The sequence below is a fragment of the Austrofundulus limnaeus genome, unplaced genomic scaffold, assembly GCF_001266775.1.
Source record: "Austrofundulus limnaeus strain Quisiro unplaced genomic scaffold, Austrofundulus_limnaeus-1.0 Scaffold1870, whole genome shotgun sequence".
Taxonomy (NCBI): domain Eukaryota; kingdom Metazoa; phylum Chordata; class Actinopteri; order Cyprinodontiformes; family Rivulidae; genus Austrofundulus; species Austrofundulus limnaeus.
Genome location: NW_013954272.1, coordinates 10,083 through 28,633, shown reverse-complemented (window position 1 = coordinate 28,633; position 18,551 = coordinate 10,083). Strand labels below are relative to the sequence as shown.

Sequence of the window (18,551 nt, the reverse complement as noted above, 5' to 3'; positions counted from 1 at the left end):
GATTAAGTGATCCCAATTCATTTAATATAACTGTTAATAATAGCATTAGGCTCACCTGATGAGTGCCTGAATAAAAATAAATAAATCAACTTTCAAGCTGAATACCATGGATGTGTTGTAAATTATACACCTTTATCAGATGATGTACTTCAAATACCCTGAATGAATGACCATTAAATGCAGACAGACATAGGCATCAACAGCATCATAAGGACTGAAGTCTCAAAATTGTTATAAAGGAGTGTGTCTTGTTGGACAAATAATTTAGCTTTTGTTCTTAAATTAACAATGGAGTAGATTGAGTTCTATAATATTGATCACAGAACTCATCAAAACAAAAAGTCAACCAGGCATCACAAGATTTCCGTCCATTTAAAATCTGAAAAAAGTAATAAAAAAAACTAGCTTCTGAAGCATTAGTCTATGATAACTTTTTGAAGGTTTATATATCTTCAGCAATATTGGTGTTCATATTGAGTTTAAAGAGAAACCAAGCATCATTTCTTTGCTGCATTACACTAAGATTACATCATTACCTTTTAAATAAAACACTTGGGAAAATGACTTGCGAAAAAAAAAATCTCACAGAACCAGATTTAACAAGCTCAGAGACAAGAGTTCAGGTGGCTAAAATGTCCCTGAGGACATATTAAGCAACATGACTGCCATCTTCAATCTGATGCTCRGTAAGAAGCGACAGCACTTGCTGTGCTGTCCAAATATATCACATCTGAAGACGGATTATCACAGCATTAGTATTGCACTGGAAACTACTTTATCTCTGTGCTCAGGCATTCCTTATAAGATGCCCCCCAAAAAATGTTTTAACCAATTATTCCATTATCAAGTGTAGAAGTGAAATACTCATATAAGATCATTTGAATCTGTTTTGTTAGGTCGTAAATCTTTAAAGTTGATTAAATGTAGATTTGTGAAGCGTTGGAGCAGAATATTTGTGCCAAACGCTGACTCCTAGAAATCATAATCCGTTATTTTCACACGCTTCAATTAAAGAAGCCAAATTTCAGATAAAGGAATAAGAAACCAAATTTATGCAAAAATCCGTCTATGGTTGAATGCAAAGAAATGGAGTGAGGAGTTTTATCCTAATTTCTCTCACTGTGCAGGTTAATCAGGTGTTGATGCCTGGTATGTGGCAAAATGCTGAGCAGAGGACTTCTCTCAAGATTAAAAAAAAGAGGGTTAGATTTCTCACTGAAATTAAAATGTGTGGCGGTCTGTGACTTGCTCTCTTTTATGGTTTGATCTCAAACTGAAAAGCTCAGAGGTCAACACCACCAATGAAACAGACATAAAAGTGTTTCTTTCTGACTATAAAATGTAAACAAAATGTGCCCTAATGTTTATAAAATATCTTCGTCACAGTTGAATGGATTTTTTTGTTTGTTTTTTGCAGGGACAGTGGGGCATAAACAGTAAAAAGAATGGCTTTTCACATTTATTAACCAGATTGTGTGAATGGTTATTCTCTTAATTGCATCACATAATCAAGACTGCCCCCTGGTGGCAGTTAGAGGATTTGCAGAATATTGTTTTACATGATGTTTTAATTGTTGAGGTTTTAAATAAACTAAACATTTCCAAAAATTATCTATTAGTATGAGTTACAACATCCATCGATTAATCCATTATCTATACYCGCTTCTTCCCTTCAGGATCACAGGGGTCACTCCCATATCCAGGGCTAAGAGCGAGGGGCAGGGTCTCTGGACAGGTTGCAGAGTTAAAACATAATTAATGAAAATAGTAAAAGCAACAAGGACAGGAAGGTAAGTTTGCAAGAAAAAAGAAAAGTTTATTTCTTGTAAACCTCACAGAGTGTGAGCGCAGCCAAGGTCAGACCTGGGAGAAAACAGAACAGTGATTGTGGGCATTGAAAACAAAAAACAAGCAAAAAAAAAAAAATCAACTTCCATATTCGTTCACCAACCAGTTGGCTGAACAACTGACTGAACTGTCACTTTCTCAAAATGTTTCCAAGAAGCAAACAACAGCAATCTGAATTAAAAGAAAAACAAAAAGTTTCTCCATATACAGTAGGTGAAAACCAGATGTTGAACAATAATGATTGTTTCAGGCGATAGCGAAACCACATGAGATACAAGCTTATTTCTTCCTGTGGGGGCAAAAAAATAAATAAATAAAAGAACAATATTACCAGAAACTGAAGTAAGAAAAACTGAGGTACAACAGTCGGCTGTCCAAAATTGTAAATAAGGTCACATTCACAAAACATAATGTGCCTTTCTACTTCCTTACTTTCAACACAGGTCTACAACAAACAGATCAATTATCTTCCTGCTCGACGCCCATGAACTGATTTTTTGACTGAAAATGAGAGCAAATGTATTTGCAGTACATTCTTGAACATGTTACTAGAGATAAGGGGCGGTACAGTCTTGGCACACAAAACTGAAGTGGGAATATCAAATTATGTTATCTGGAACATTATAGTTGGCATTTTCATTTTTCTTTCCCTTTATGCTACACAATCCATCTTTACAGTTTTCCCTTTTAAAATAAGAAACCAGGGCATCTGCTGAACCAAAACATCTGGAGTTTAAAAGCAGCAAAGACCTTCTGCTCAGACACGTGAGGAGGTTTCTCTTCCCATACAGAATTTCTCTGCAAATTAGTTTTGGATTTGTTACTGGCCAGTTTGTCTCTGAATGTGGATAATAATCCGTTTCCTACAAGTGAGAAAATCAGTAGGAAGTCTACAAAGAAGCGTGTCGCTGAGAAGGGAATTTGTCCTTATCCTTCCCAGCTTATTTAAAACGGTTTCAGAAATTCTGAGCGGTGTCTCGTGTCCTCAACTCAAGGCACTGATCCTTATGCAGAGCTGTTCTCTGCCAGCTCGAATACTTTTAGAAAATACAACCAAGTGTTGGTTTTCTGGAAAACCAAACTTGTCACAARCGCTAAAGTTTTGCTTTGTCTCGAGTGATTCTTTTCTGATTTTTGACACCAACTTTTCCATTACCTTGAAATAGACTTAGTGTAAACGAAGAACCACAAAAAATAATAATAATAATAAAAAATAAATAAACTTTTAACCACACGCCAAAGCAGAGCAAATTTTCTGTGGATTTTTGGGGTAAAAGAATAAATTAAATCCAGGAGGCATGTCTGTGCCTCCTGTGTTTGACATTCCTCTGCTTGTACAAATGTCGTAGGATGAGACGAATAAATTAGGCAGTGAGTCAAAATGTGTGACAGTGATATGTTTTTGCTTATTTTATAAACTGTAAAATCAAATTGAAAACATATGGCAGCTTCTCCCGAGGACTAAAGAGCTGAAACTTGGTTGCGGAGGGGAGAGCGCAACATGTATGAGATGAAGATGCACACCCAATTCTGTGAGGTTTCACTAGAAAAAAAAAAATTAAAAATCAAAAAAACAAAATAAAACTGGGGCCTTTTTTATATAATGTGGGATGTTTGTAAGTTTTTTTGTCTTTTGTTTTAACTACAACAAACACAGTCACATAATACAACATCCTTCTGAAGTGGCAAAAAGAGAACAGAAAAAGTTCTCAACCGGCAGGAGAAATTAAAAATGTAGAGCGAATGAATGAAGAGGGGGCTGAAAAGGAAAAAAAAAAAAAGAAAAAGAAAGAAAGAGCGTTCACTTTTTGAGGGGTTGATAAACCGAAGCGTTGGGGTCCAAACCGGAGGAATTGGTGTCCATGAACTTTGAGGAGTAGTGGGGGGCCACGGGGGTCATGCTGCTGGTGTCGGCTGTGTAAGAGATGCTGGGCATGACGGCCATCACTTCGGCTATCTTCTGCTTCAAGTCTTTGATCTCTTGGTCCTTCTGCAGGATCTGACCTGAAGCCAGACGAATCGGGTCAGATAACAGCAGAGACCAGAACAAAAGGAAGGTTTACATGCAATAATTATTAGACATTTAAGAATGTTCAGTAAACCTTGTGCGATTTCCAGCTGCCTCTTGGCATCTCCAAGTGCAGAGAAAAGGTCCAGTTTGATCCTGGTCTCTGCACTCAAACTGTTTTCAAGGTGCTGGGTTTTGTCCTGCATTGCTGACAGCGCTGACATCAGCACCTCTGTGTCTTTTTCATTTTCCTTATATTTATGAAGCTCCTGGGAGAAAGAGTCGTGGTCAGACTAGTAGATATCTGTGGCTGGTTTCAAAATTGTGAGTTGTTATACACAGGCTATGATACACAGAAACGGAAACTGTTGTCGTTTTTAATGCTGCTGAAACGAAATAAACAAACTTACCTGAACTTTCAGTTCAAGCTCGCGTATCTGGTCCTCCTTCAGCTTGATGTCCATTGTTAATTTTTTACACTCCGTTTCTAATTCTGTGATTCGTCGCCTCAGCGTGTCTGTGCACTCTCCTCTGAGCAAAAGAAATTACTAGAATGAGGTACGAAAGAAGACTAAACMTTGACTGAATATGAGTTTGTTTATGTTAGGCTACATTCACACTGCAGGTCTTAATGCTCAATCCCGACTTTTTTTGCGTGGAYGTTCACGTTATATTTTAAATGAGACTTCCGTCTGACTCCAGTGTGAACTCTTCGCGGCCCTGATGCGACTCACATGCACAGTAAACAACAGGAAGTCACATTCAGCTCACCATTTAGGCTGAATATGGAYGCTACATGTTAGCATGTCAATTYKGAAGTTGTTGCGMAATCCAAGCAAATTWAAAAAAATTATCCGACAYRCTTGTTTAGTTCAGTGTTTACATTTTAACCTGACTATGACCGAATGCTCCGGTGCAGCATTTTATTTATTTGGAATGGGAGTGACAGACAGGAAGTAACGTATCGCTCCAGTAACTTTATCGATACAGTTTGAGACAAACATTACTGTCATTATTTCTATGGGTTCTCAGTCATGCAGGACATGGACAATTWAAAGAACAAAGACAAGCAAAATATTTAAACTGCATGACTCAAGGTTAGTATCATAATTATTATTTGGATCGATCTGCTCACCCCCACCTCACTGATGTAAAAGTCGGATGAAATGCGACATGAGTGTTCACACTGTGGTTGCTTTGAAAACCATCAGATATGCATCAGATTTAGTACCACAACTGAAAAAGCCTGGGTTGGATTTGAAAATAATAATAATAATCTGATTTGTTACRTTCAGACGGTCATGAAACAATCCAATATGTGTAGCATGGGGGTAAAAACGTTGGATTTGACTGCAGTGTGAATACAGCTTTAGTTTCACATGAATGGACCCWACCTGGAAGCTGCTGCTAGTGCTACTGCTCTAGCCGCTGTAGCCTCTTCTAACTTCTTGCGCTTCTTTTCTTCTGCCAGCTGCTTCTCTGCGGTGGCTCGAGCCTCCTGCTCTGCTTTGAGCCTCTTCTCCAGTTGGCCCACAGCCTGTTTGTCCTTTTGTTTCGCCTGCACAGCATTATGAAGCCTGGCGCATTGACAAACATGGAGCACATTAGCCAACRGAGGGATGAGTCTAAATGTCTTCACTCTTTTTTAGACTCAAGAACTGAGTCGCACAACTTACTTGTTCTGCARCAGCTCGTTCTCCTGGCGCAGCTGACCCAGCTCGGTGCGTATGGAACGCTCAGCRCTGCCCAGCGAGCCAATCTGGCTGCGAAGGTCCTGCTCAACCTGCCGGCTGGCCTGCAGGTCCGCCTTCAATTTTTTAATGTCCTGCTCCAACCTGGGCCAAGAGGAGGCATAAACAAAGGACACAAACATTTCTTAATATGTGATTGTAGCTTTAAGGAACTTTTTTTCATTAAAATTCTGCTCTTYATTTTAGAGCTGGARGTTTGAAGAAGGAACAGATGGTTTWTATCGCCTACGWCTTGAAAACTTAACATATTAAAGTGAACATTAATGCTGCAGATATTGGTTTGAACTTGTGTTGTTTATATGCTCAGTCATTCAGAAAAATCTACAACCAAAACTGTCACAATTTTTCTGAGCTAACAAAAAGAGACACAAGTACTAAGAGTACTGTGAATGAGGCATGTGCTTTCTTCTTACCTAACAAGTCCTTCAGGTTTTTTCAGCTCATTGTTGGGAATACAGTTGTCTGGTACTAAGAGTACTGTGAATGAGGCATGTGCTTTCTTCTTACCTAACAAGTCCTTCAGGTTTTTTCAGCTCATTGTTGGGAATACAGTTGTCTGTTGGATCTTTGTGGGAGCCCGCTGATGTCCCCTTCCCCACCGGTAACTTATGCTTCTTATCGTTTTTCCCTGTGGAAGATGACTGTGCAGAGGAGGGCACACTGCCATTGGTGGCACTATAACCACGTGGAGAGGAATTGAGTATTACAGCATTGCTGCTTGCATTTTTGTAATTTTTTGAAGAGGAGGAAGAGGATGAGGAGGAGGAACTGGAGGAACTGTTGTCTTCTTTAAGCAACAGGTTCTCTGTACTTCCCAGCTCTGTGGTCAGTCTCTTGTTGTTCATATGGTTCTCAATATACTCCATCTCCGGGATTTTAGAGTCCACTAATGATGGCAAGATGCTGTTGTGTTGCTTTTTATTCTCTGCACTGTTCCTTCCTTCTTTCCCTTTTTCTTTATACTCCAGCTCAGGCAATGGCGTCGTTGTCTTTTTATTGGCTGGGCCGCCATTCTGTGACACTGGAGGTGTGTCCACTTCAGATATTCCTTTAGCTGCTGCTGCTGCTATATGAACAAAGAAAGCAGAAGAAAGTACAAAATGCTCTTACTTAAAAAAAACATTGTGCTTTTAAATCCTTMTTTTTCACATTTAAATCATTCAGTTGGGCTCTTGATAAAGTGGAACTGCAATGTTTTGGTCTGAATTCCCCCTTATTGTAACTCCACAAGCCCCTTTTTCAAACCTTTACTGAGGTGCGTCTGAGATCAACTCATTTTGACGCTGTCTCTTTAAATGAGGCGTTTCACACACAGCCCCCCTTCTGCTTCCAGACCRGCCAATTCCAGTATGATAGAGAGGTTTACGACTATATAGCAACACAGAAAYTTTTGTTATTTACAAATTAATTAAAAGTTGTCAACAAGRGAAGACTTGTCCATCCAGCCTTACATGTTGGAGCCGGAGTCTGACCCAGAGCCAGAGGAGRATGAAGMCMACMAAACTGTAGATGATAAATTATGTTGGCTATTTGAGGTTGATCAAATAAATTTTGTGATTGATTGCAGTCATCTACTTTAAAATGAAATGTGACCAAAACAGAACATAAAGACATCTACGCAGCAACGGGAAAGACTAAACTTGCTAAAAAAATGTTTTTGCATGATATGAGCCCATTAAATTATATTGAAAATCTTGATATGTAATTCTTTAAGTCGTTTAAAAAAAATTTATCCAAACACTGTAAGCACTGAGAGGATTCATGCGTAGTTTATGCCATTCTGTAAATCTGTTTGTTATGGGTCAACTAATTAAAAACATATTTTATTCTAGAAAAAACTAAAAAAAAGATTAAAAAAAATTGGTAAATGGACTCTACTTATAGCACCTTTCTATCCAAACAGGATACTCAAAGTGCTTACAACACAATTTGTGCCCTCATTTATCCATTCACACTCAGATTTATTTAGCAATCTATTAGATCTCTCTACGAAGCTAAYACAGATAAATCAACTTATACAGACTAATCAGTGCTTTAAATCACACTCATACACTGATGGAACACACATCAGAGACAGTGGGGGTTTGGTGTCCTGCTCAGGGACAGTCCAACATAGGTCCAAATAGCGGTAGAATCGAACAGCCAACTCTTGCATTAGAGGAACGACCCCCGTCACCGCTCAGCCACAGCCGCCCCCAAACAAAAACGAACTAGAACTGTTTTTGAGTCTTTATCTATCACAGCCAATGACAGCGCTCATGGTCACTGTGCACAGTGTGTTTGCTTAAACTATGCAACAGGTGCACCTGCAGCCAMAGACTTGGATTAAAGAGGAAGTTTACATTGCAGATGTATGTTAACASATTTAAGACTTCTTCATCTGTAAATGCACCAAGGTAGAATATAGTCAGATAATAATCAGTACTAAATATGTTTATCTGATGACTCATTTRCATCAGCACAGATACCCACAGTGCAATCTTTGTATCTTTCAGCTGGCATGAAACTTTACAAAGCACCGCAGCAATCACACACCTGCCCTCAATATCTTCTGCTGTCATCAGCACATAAAAAATCTATAACATTCATGCTGTTTTAATCTTTGAGGCTTCRGACAGTAAACGTTTATTTAAATGTATAAAGTTTTTAGAGCCTAATGTTTAAAATTTGKCTCAGCAGTGCAACCTTGAACCTTTCTCATGGATTGCAATATACAGTATGAGGATGGAGCAATAACCTATGTGTGGACGTGTGTGTTTTGTGTGAGTGAATCAACAGTTACCACAACCCTCTTGTTTTCACATTAGTCTGTTCAGTTAGCAGCTTACTGTTGCTTTGAACTACACTCCAACTACTCATTCTCCTTCTTTAATCTATTCTACAGGAAATGAATGAAATAAAACAACTAYAGAATTAATAACCTAATATAGTTCATGTTTCTGTATCAGCAGATTATTTACAAAAAAAAAGCGTTTGCTGACTCAACCACAAATTTGAAACAGGAAACATTGATGAAGTGCAAAAAAACATTACAGAYTCAATAACAACTGCAGTGACAGACAGAAGGGATTTTATGTACCCCAAGTCAGCATCAGGAGCTTATGATGTATAAGCAGCACACCAGAGGGTTAAAACTTACCTTCTTCTGCTTCTCGCTCTTGCCTTTGAAGCATCTGTTGCTCTGGAGGCAGAGCCTGCTGTAGCAGTTGCATATAAAACTCGTTTTCCTTCTGCACCTCCTTCTGTTTTCTCAGGCGCATTTTATAACTGACGTAGCTCTTGAAGCCGAAGCCCAAGGTGACCACGGGATAGCCAATGCTACGAAGAAACAAAGAATAATCAACAGTCGCAGATCTGAATCACTAACTAAAAACACAGGTTTTCAATGTAGGATTTTTTTTTTTTTTTTGAGAATTCATCATGAAGCAGCCATATCACAGTAGGTCTTATTTGTTGTAAAGATCTCAGTTCTGCGTATTGTAACATTGTAGCAAAATGAATAAAACTGTAAACCAGAAAAGTAACAATCAACTGTGGTTGAAGTTGTTGCGTTTTTCTGCCAAAAATAAAACAGATGCTTACCAATGTGCAGCAAAAGGACGGCACAAGTCCACATGAAAGTTCTTCAGGTCTTTGAATCTGATGGCTGCCTCTATGTACACAAAAAGTATCCATAGAGACACGGTGGGGAGACACACCCCTCTCTCTGGACAAACAACACAAAGCACAGCAAAGGTGTCAGGACTGCATTTTAACCCTGAACTCTGACAATGACAGCAGCTATTCAACAAAATACGTTATTATTTACTTATTCTTTAATAAAACAGCAACAATTTAGGAATATGTTGCATCAAACTGAAGAAATGCACGTGTTTCTTCTTATCTAAACCATTATTACCAAATGTGTGAGTTAAACAGGTATGTAATACAGAATTTATATTAGTGTCAGACAAAATAGTTGCCAAACTTTAATCAAGTCTATAAAGAACTGATGAATACAACTTGTTTTACTYTCACACATAAAACGAGTAACTACAGTACACTATGCTGCTGTGAAAATGTTTAATTTCTCTACCAGGTTTTTGTTGTCATGTCATTATTAATATACAATGTTCCAGGATATAGACTCTACCCATTGTTTTTTTGGCAGGACCACACTCCAAACATTCAACAGCAAGCTGTGGAGGGCCACGAGATATTAATACTCCTGTGAYGTCCTCTGGTTCTGAATGTCTGAGACCACGCCGCTTCTCCTCCCCCATCAGGCACTAAAATTTCACTCTGACACCTGGTCTTTGGTCAGCACGGGCAGATACCACTAAATCAGTCTGACAGCTAATCCGCAGAGCGCTGCTCACTTACATACAGCATGCAAAATTATGAGGAATAAATCAACAACTTGTAAGAAGAACAACAGCATGTGTATGAGTCTTACACAACACTTTCACACCTGCTTTTTATAAAAGCATTAGGTACTCATTGGAATCATTATCATGAAACAAGGCTCAGAAGGATGTTTCATTTTTATAGGCTATCATTTAGGTTTACATTTGTTTCTAAAAAAAAAAAAAAGGAAAAGATTTGGACACAAAACTCACAACCAAAAGACAGGTTCAGCATCTGCTTTACTATATAAATCTTGTAAAAACAATATAATTTACTTCCCAAACTTCAAAACAATAGGAACGCCAAACACAGAAGGCCTTACCTGTGTGCCAAACATACTGCACCCACACATAGGTACTGGCAGCGAAGAACAGCCATTGCACTGGGATGAAGAGGAGGCAAATGATGTCCGAGGTAAACGCCACACAAACAAAGAATACTGAGAAGGCCTATAATAAAAAAAGAGATATTTCTATTAACTTCATAGTAAAAAAAAAAAACAGATAGAAGACAAGTTAAGTACATCAGACATTAAAAGCAAACTATTTCACTTAGAAATGAGAATGATGTCATAGCTGCACATCAGATATCTCAGTTTTGAAAAAGGCACATTGCTCATCGATCTCTCAAAGATCATATGTGGCTCTTGAAAAGCTTGTTCTTGTTTACTTTCCATTAAAACATTACGAATACCCATTCATCACTACTCACCAGTCCCTGGTATCTAAAGGAGTCGTACACGCTCCGCATGAAGAGCCAGAAAGGCCAGAGGTACTCAAACCTGAATTCAAGTACAAAGTCTGCGAGCAGCACCAGTGCCCACACCACCAGGAACTTCAGGTACAGGAAGGTACTAAAACAAGGAAATAAAAAGAAATTAGATTTCATTTGACAACAACGCTCATCTTCATTCCAAGCACGTTACCTGGTATAGTCATGCTGACTGTTATGTGTGGGATGACTCAAGTGTAAGAGGTGTGCCTGTAGCCTGTTTGGCAGATTAAATGAGAGTGATGCACTTAGTCCAAGCAGCTTATGTTAAATAATGGATAAAATACAGACATACTTTTGAAGGCAATTTTAAGTGAGCTGGAAAAATATGTTAACTTGAGTATGTTGGTGTCATGCAAACCTACCAAGGATTGTAGATTTACCTCACTAAATACTATTCTTTAGTCCATTTGAGTGTTTTTGGTGTTTAAAGGACTCTTAATCACCTAACATTATGTTCTGTAGTGATTTTTTTTTATTAAAGCTAAAAGTAATTTTTAAAAGACGTTTTATTACAGCTGACTTGTGATGTTTGTGAGCTTTTTTAATAGAGACATTTTTAGACCTTGATGTTCATGTGACGGCCGATCAAATATAAGGAAGTCACACAAAGGTAGAACCTGTCAGAACCAGCCACCTTTCAGTTGAACAACACCAGGGAGCTCCTCACAGGAGTCAGGCTGACCGAAGTTAGATTTACTAAAACAGGAAGCAGTAAGATTTGACAGGACCGACCTGTCAAGTCATGGGGACAAGAGTTGACCCGTAATGTTTTGTTAAAAGCAGTCATGTCAAGGTTGCCGTAAATAAATCCTATGACAGTGGTCAAAACAGGCTGTTTTGGGGCCTAACAGAACAGTTAGCCCAACAGCTAATGTTACCTACTAACGACAACATAGCTAGTTCAGCTAGGTTAACAGTCTGACCCAGCTGTGGCAGTTCACTGTGCTCAAACTACATCTAATTTATGCTACTGTGAGGAAGACCTGTTCCTGCGGCTCCGTAAGTTACCTGCCGTAGATACCCTCGGTGATTCGGTTCCGTTTTAACGGCCGTCTTAGTTTGCTGCAGTCCGCATTGCGCCGCTTCATCCTCCTCCCCTTGGCTTCGGCCTTCGAGTAACAGCTGTAACCTTATCCAGTTTTCTTGAGTATACGGACAAAAATAATAAATAAAATGCTTGCTGTTTATGTCGCTGTTATTATTTTTTTCCCCCACCGCTGAACACAAAGAAATAAATAAAAGACTCTGTTCGGGAACCTCCTCTTTTCTGTTAGCGCAAGCTCAATACGCACAGACAGCGTTGTGTTTTACATACGTTCAGTTGTCAGACGGATGGAATGTCCAATCAGATTGTCCGCTGAGGCTTCTTTGTTTGAGTGACGAAGACGAGAGCCAATCAGATTTCAGAAAAGCAGCTCGTTCGCTTTCCCCCTGTCCAAGCCAAGAGAGGGAGAGCGTAAGGGCTGCGTAAGGAAAGACGGGTCAATCAACCAATTAGATTTTTGTGTACAAATCAAGGAATCACTGAATAACCAGTCAGATGAGCTCGGGGGCGGGTTTTAACAAAGTCTTTGCCTATGCTTTATTATGAAGAGAAAATAAGCAGTCAATCCTTTGTGTCACTTACAAAAACATCCACTTTAACATACAAGGCTATTTATATCAGGGCTTTTATGAGTAGTTCACATACATATTTGGCCAAAGGCCGTAAATGCGATTTTTGGTGCACTGTGAAAGCAAATGTAGAGGTTTAAAGGAAAGCTATAATTTACTATGATATAAAATTGACTGTTCATATGATATTTAAAACGTGGGGTTCTTTATTTATCCAATGCCTTGTCTTAAACAGGTTATAAAAAATAAATTTTGAAATGTTATAACAGAAAACATATTACTTTTTTAAATGTCATATGTTTGCTTGTTAATCCCATTCACATTAGTTCAGCCTTCTTCTGTTGATTTCTTTAAGACAGACATGTCCTCGTGTCCAGCAGCTGATAAAGAGCCATGCAGGTTGCGCCCACTTTCAAACCGTCGTTTTTGCGACTGATTGTGCGTCAGATGCGGTAGAAGCGCACAGAAAAAAACATCTCCAATGGCTCCTAAATACGCTCCAAGTCTGCGCTCCCGCTTGGCACCGTTGTTGCTTTGTCTTCAGACAGGATTCATCCTCTTAGCTGCCTTTTACTTTGAAATCAAGGAAACAGTTGACAGGGATGCCTTCATTAACTTATACTCAGGTGAGTTTTTATAGTTTGGAATTAAAATAGGACATTTTATATTTAATTAGTGCAACCTAAATGTGATGGATAATGTGTTTTCAAGTAACCTGCACGCGTCAAATAGCAAAGTCAACCCAAGTTAGATCAACATTCAGTCGTTAAGGCAGTTAAATTTGTTGGAGTGCATCCAGTTTTTATGACCCAGAGCTTTTCTCTTGCAGAGTACCAGAATGTGAATGTGATGATCATTCTGGGTTTTGGTTTCCTGAGCACCTTTCTGGTTCGGTATGGTTTCAGTGGCTCCGGGTTCAGCCTCCTTGTTGCGATCATTTCCACCCAATGGGCAATTATACTGAATGGCATTGAGTTCTGGTATTACAGAGGAAAGATACAGGTTGATTTAAAAAGGTAGGATGTCTTCTTTAAGTGTATAAACAAGTTTTGTTCAGGGTTAAAGAAATGTCTAATGCATTCATACAGTGTTCTTGTTGCTGAGTTGTATGCGGCCTCTGCCCTCATTTCCATTGGAGCTGTGCTGGGGAAGACTAACCCAGTCCACCTCACCCTCATCGCCCTGCTGGAGGTGTCAGGATTTGCCCTGAATGAATGGCTCCTCCGGACTCTCCTGAATGTAAGCAGATTTAAATTTCAATCCTAAATTGTACTTTCTGTGAGTTATGTGTTTCGTGCCATCAGGTCAGACCTCTGAACGGCATCATGCTGCTTCACGTCTTCGGGGCCCTCTTTGGACTCATGCTGACGGCCATCCTGAACCGTGCAAACTCCAAACAAGGGTTTGAAAAGGAGAAGTTTGACAGGAAATCCGGATTGTTCTCCATGTTGGGTGATTGACAGGCTCTTTTCCTGAATGTTTATTTAAGACTGCATCTCTACCTCCAAAATGAACATTTTGTTGGGTGGTGTCTTTGTTTTCCAGGTACTTTGTTTCTCTGGATGTTTTGGCCCAGTTTTAACGCAGTACTTGTGGATGATCGTACTCCTTGGAGGAAGCTGGAGGCTGAGGGCAGCACCTATTTGGCCCTGGCTGTTAGTGCTGTGACAGCAGCTGCTGTGTCTGTGCTCTGCAACCCGAAGGGTAAACTCAACCTGGTATGATCCCACACTTCAAACAGCAACACAGCTTCACTTTCAAAATCAGTGTAAAATTTTATAACTATGGCAAAAGCACCCACAAATTAATTGCGTCCGTCTATATTTGATATTTACACAAGCTTTTGTTTTCACTTCTTCGTCAGGTCCAGTTGCAGTCATGTATCCTGGCAGGTGGCGTGGCTGTGGGGGTTTCGATCTCTGCGATACATCAGCCTTGGGAAGCCATGACAATCGGATTCACCGCAGCCATTATATCAACTATCGGATTCAAATATCTTAAGGTGTTTAATAACCACATAAAGACGATCACTCTCTTTAAAGGAGAAAATTCACGACATCACAAGCACAGTTTATTTTCCAGACGCATATGCTCCTTGCGTTTGACTGCCACGACACCTGTGCCATCTTGAGCACGCACGGACTCCCAGGTCTGCTTGGATGGCTCGCACAACTGGTCCTGCAGATTAAAGACTGTGATGATCACACAGTGTAAGAATGCAACCAGCAGGTTACTGCTGACAAACAAAGAAGTGTGACAGCACCTGCGTAACTTTTTGATTTGAATTTTCAGGGCGATCCGATTTGCTGTGTTTCACATTTCTGCTCTCCTTATCACCGTCACCATAAGTCTGATCATGGGAATCCTAACAGGTGTGTCTCTTCTTAAGAAGCTTTCTGTTATTAGTGGAGGCTAATGATAGCTATTTATTGTTAGAAACAATTTAACAAGATAATAACTTTAGTTTTGCCATTTGTACACGGCTTAATCAGAGTAATAATATACTGTCTATATATATTTTTTTTTTAAATTCCCTTTTGTTGTTGTTTGTTTTTCATTTAAAGGGTTTCTATTAAAATGGAACTTCTGGAGACCTCCCCAAAACAAGAAATGTTTTGATGATCAAGCTTTCTGGGAGGTATACACTCAAAACTACTCCTTTATGAAGCAAAATAAAAAGTCTAAAGATGCATATTTTTTATTGCAAACATGCCAAATTATGCTACAACAGTCATTTTCCATTTTTCTTTACACTGGTTTACATTTATGAAGCTGTTGTGAACATATTTTGTGTTCTTTTTCCAGTTTCCCCACCTTGCAGAGCGCAAGTAGGTACAGCAAGAAAGAAGAGGAAAAGTAATGTTCTCATCTTGGGAAATACATCAAATTTTGGAGTAATTCAAATCACTGTTTATAATTTTATATCACTTTTCTTACTTTTAGAAAATGTAGTTGTTAAAAATGCTTGTGACAATGGACTAGATTGTGAAAAGAGGAATGTCAGACAGATTTACTGCTCAGGATGTTTAATGCTGCACATGTAAGAAACTGATCAACTTTACAGGAATAATGGAAAGGTGTTGCACCCAAATACAAATCTTTTTAAATCAACAACACCCTATTGCTGTGAAACCCTCTCCTGACTTCAATTCTGCAGTGTGGGCTTATAAAATTCAATAAATCAGAATAATTTCAGAGTTGATGAAGTGTTATTACAAGAAAAAAAAAAAGAAATGCTCCCATATGGCCAAGTTTAATAAAAATGTATTATGAAACTTTGCACCACACAGCCTTAAAATCCCACTCAGTCATTGTTTAAATTAAATAATGTTATAAAACAGAAGAAAGTCTACCCCACAGGAAAGTTGTAGCAAAGCTCCAATATATACAATCTGTTATACACATGTTGTAAACCATTTCAAACAACATGGCTACACAGTCCGAGTGCAAACAGACACATTTAAAGATGTGCCACCATTAAAAATGTTTCAGTTTTCAAGAAATCTATTAAGATTTGTGCTTAGATGTGATTTAGCTAATTTACAGCAAAGCACATAAACACGTAATATGAAAGCAAAAAAAAGTGTTTGTATAAAGTAATTAACTGCTGAGCTTTCATACAGTATAGAAAGTAGAGTGTATAACTATGGACATGAAGTCACATACAGTCCGTTACTGCCAGAGATCCTCTGTGCGCCCAAACTTGAAGACCAAACCCCTAAATTAAGGAAAAGGAAGGTTAAGATCACCATATTTCTATTTGCAGAGTGATTTACCCTAAATGAAATAAAGTGAAGATCCTATTTAAGACTCAACTTACCCAAAGAAAATGAAGGCATTTTGGAAGAAAATGGCGATACCCGGGTAAACAACAGGCTTCTCTGCAAAAACAGAGCAGTTACAGCAAGATTATAAATCTTCGCAACATTTTATTTCCCTGCTGCATCACACTCTAACATTCTGCAAAAGTTTCAAGACATGCACAGTAGTGCTGGGCGGTATAACGTTTTGTACCGAATACCGTTTTTTTTTGTTTTTTGTTATATGAATTTTCTGAATACCGGACATACCGGTTTAAATAGCGGAACGTTTCGTCGCGGCTGCCAGTGAAGTGCCAGTTTCCCGGGGGACATTTTTCCTTGCTACACCACTATGTGCGTTAGCATGCTAACGTTTGGAGCAGCTAGTTGCAGCCGCGGGCGGCGATTCCGCAGCTTATATTGACTGACGTTTAAAAAAAAATCCCGTTTTCGCTGTCGCTGAATGTAGTAAACACCTCGTCAGTGACGTGCACAGTTAGCTTTAACGTGGTTAGTTAATATGGAGACGTTACGCTGATGGAGACTTAACGTGGTTCTATTGTGAAAAGCACAGGGAAGTAGTTCATAGTGGAGTTGGAATTGACTGGTGTGCAAGGTGAGTCGTGCTGATAAGCTTTAATAAATAACAGAAAACAATAAACCCGATCATAATCTTTTCTTAACCCTCCTCCTTCACGACTGGACCAAAATGCATGACTACTGTCTCCAACCACCAGTCAGAGAAGAACAGACACAGAGGAGGRAAACAGCGACACAGACAGAGGTACAGTGAAAGAAAAAAAACCCAGTAAGCAGGGTTTGTACATTTTATTATCAGCTGAGCTGTGATGAAAAGAAAAATACCGTCAAATACCGTGAAAGCGGTGAAAATGTTGAAAATACCGTGATATAAAATTTTGATCATATCACCCAGCTCTAATGCACAGTGCTAAAAAATGCTTCAAGTCACACCCCTAAACTGACAGCTGAGCAATGACGGCAAACCACTGCGCTAAGCAGACAGACAGCACTTACGAGGCACTACGAATCCTCCAAAAAGAATCCACATGGAGGCAATGAGGGAGCCAAAAGCCAGCATGAAGCCAATGAAGAGCCACACTCGAGCRCCTGCGAGACAAGATAAGGAAGGGTGGGTTACTTGGTGATGAGACAGTAAATTTATTTCTTAAGTTGTGAAGATAATACTAAATATTAGTCAAAAATAAGGTATAAAAATAGATATGAYTTGGATTATAGTAAGAAAAYTGACAAAAATCARCAKTTCGTGGAACTCATCAAACGCACACGCACCTGTCTGTCCCAAGCAGCCTTCGCTGTAACTGTCTCCTCTCACTTGGCCGTTCGAAACAGCGTTTATCCTACAAGAGCATAATGAAGAAATTTTAAATTACATAACCCATCTTCTCTAAAACGCGGTCATTTAAATAAAATACAAACCAAAGGTTTCAAACCCTAATCTGAAAAGTCTAATGTGTGACTGAAAAACATTTATTTGGTAGCTGCGGGCACAAGACAAAACACTGCTCAGCTGACATGCAGACTTCTTGTTATCACATCAAAGCAGAGAACAGCCATGCAAAAACAACTGAACTTGCCATGAATGATGGCTGGAGTCAATCGTATCTAAAGGCTCTCTCACACTACGTTTTAGACGTGTTAATTTTTTTATTTCTAAATTACTAATGAAGTTATACATTTGATCAATTTGTTAGCATTACAGTATGAACACGGCTAAGAGGCTTCCAATGGATTTTTTAAAATTCCATAAAGTAGATTTCTTTAAAATTTTCAGAAGTTGGCAAAAGTTGTCTAAAATGTTATACCGTCACAGAACCTTGACACTAGAGATCCTAAYTAAACAGAAACTGAGAAAACACTTGACTTGACATCACATGACTGAAACTACAAAATGAAGTCATGTGATGACACATGACACAATAATGGGGCTTTAAGCCTTCGGAAACTCTRCATGTTTGCACCTTAAAGTGCCTGTGACATTTCTGTGATAAATACAAACGTTTTATTGGAAAGAYAACATTAATAACATRTTGTAAAAAGAACAATGTGCACTACTGAMATAAACAACTGTTAAGATCCCAAGTCACTGAAAAGACCCTCTCAGATTATTCTTTTCCACTCTTTTGTAATTATGAAGGCAATATAAACGTAGCATTGCTACAGTAGGTAACAACACAGACAGTAGGGCTGCCACGATTAGTCGACGACTAATCGATTATTAAAATAATCGATGACTAATTTAATAATCGATTAATCGTTTTCTCTATTTTTTTGTTGTTTACTTTGTTTTTCTCTCCAAACTGCTTTGACACATTCCACTGCCACATCTGC

The 18,551-nt window shown here is 38.8% G+C and overlaps 3 protein-coding genes across 3 annotated transcripts in view; 1 reads left to right on the top strand and 2 right to left on the bottom strand.

Annotated features, from left to right (window-relative positions):
• Nucleotides 1-1,791: 1,791 nt before the first annotated feature.
• Nucleotides 1,792-11,859, bottom strand: maco1b (macoilin 1b; the record flags this gene model as incomplete). The annotated part of the gene is given in 11 exon segments (XM_014033846.1): nt 1,792-3,852; nt 3,951-4,125; nt 4,267-4,387; nt 5,251-5,433; nt 5,533-5,691; nt 6,115-6,673; nt 8,747-8,925; nt 9,190-9,313; nt 10,316-10,442; nt 10,705-10,846; nt 11,776-11,859. Coding segments are annotated over 11 exon segments (2,052 nt in total). The 3' UTR covers nt 1,792-3,649.
• An 873-nt stretch (nt 11,860-12,732) lies between these two features.
• On the top strand, nt 12,733-15,599 carry rhd (Rh blood group, D antigen). Its single transcript, XM_014033847.1, has 10 exons — nt 12,733-13,007; nt 13,211-13,397; nt 13,470-13,620; nt 13,686-13,833; nt 13,927-14,099; nt 14,246-14,383; nt 14,464-14,591; nt 14,674-14,753; nt 14,946-15,019; nt 15,187-15,599. The coding sequence occupies exons 1-10, from the start codon at nt 12,863-12,865 to the stop codon at nt 15,211-15,213; spliced, it is 1,251 nt and encodes a 416-aa protein (XP_013889301.1). The 5' UTR covers nt 12,733-12,862; the 3' UTR covers nt 15,214-15,599.
• tmem50a (transmembrane protein 50A) overlaps nt 15,391-18,551 on the bottom strand; it is a 5,415-nt gene continuing 2,254 nt past the window's right edge. Inside the window, exons 4-7 of the mRNA XM_014033848.1 lie at nt 17,493-17,560; nt 17,217-17,309; nt 16,202-16,262; nt 15,391-16,099 (exon numbers count right to left, since the gene is read on the bottom strand). Coding sequence (XP_013889302.1) covers nt 16,054-16,099; nt 16,202-16,262; nt 17,217-17,309; nt 17,493-17,560 — 268 coding nt within the window. The 3' untranslated portion in view covers nt 15,391-16,053. The remainder of the gene's footprint in view (nt 16,100-16,201; nt 16,263-17,216; nt 17,310-17,492; nt 17,561-18,551) is intronic.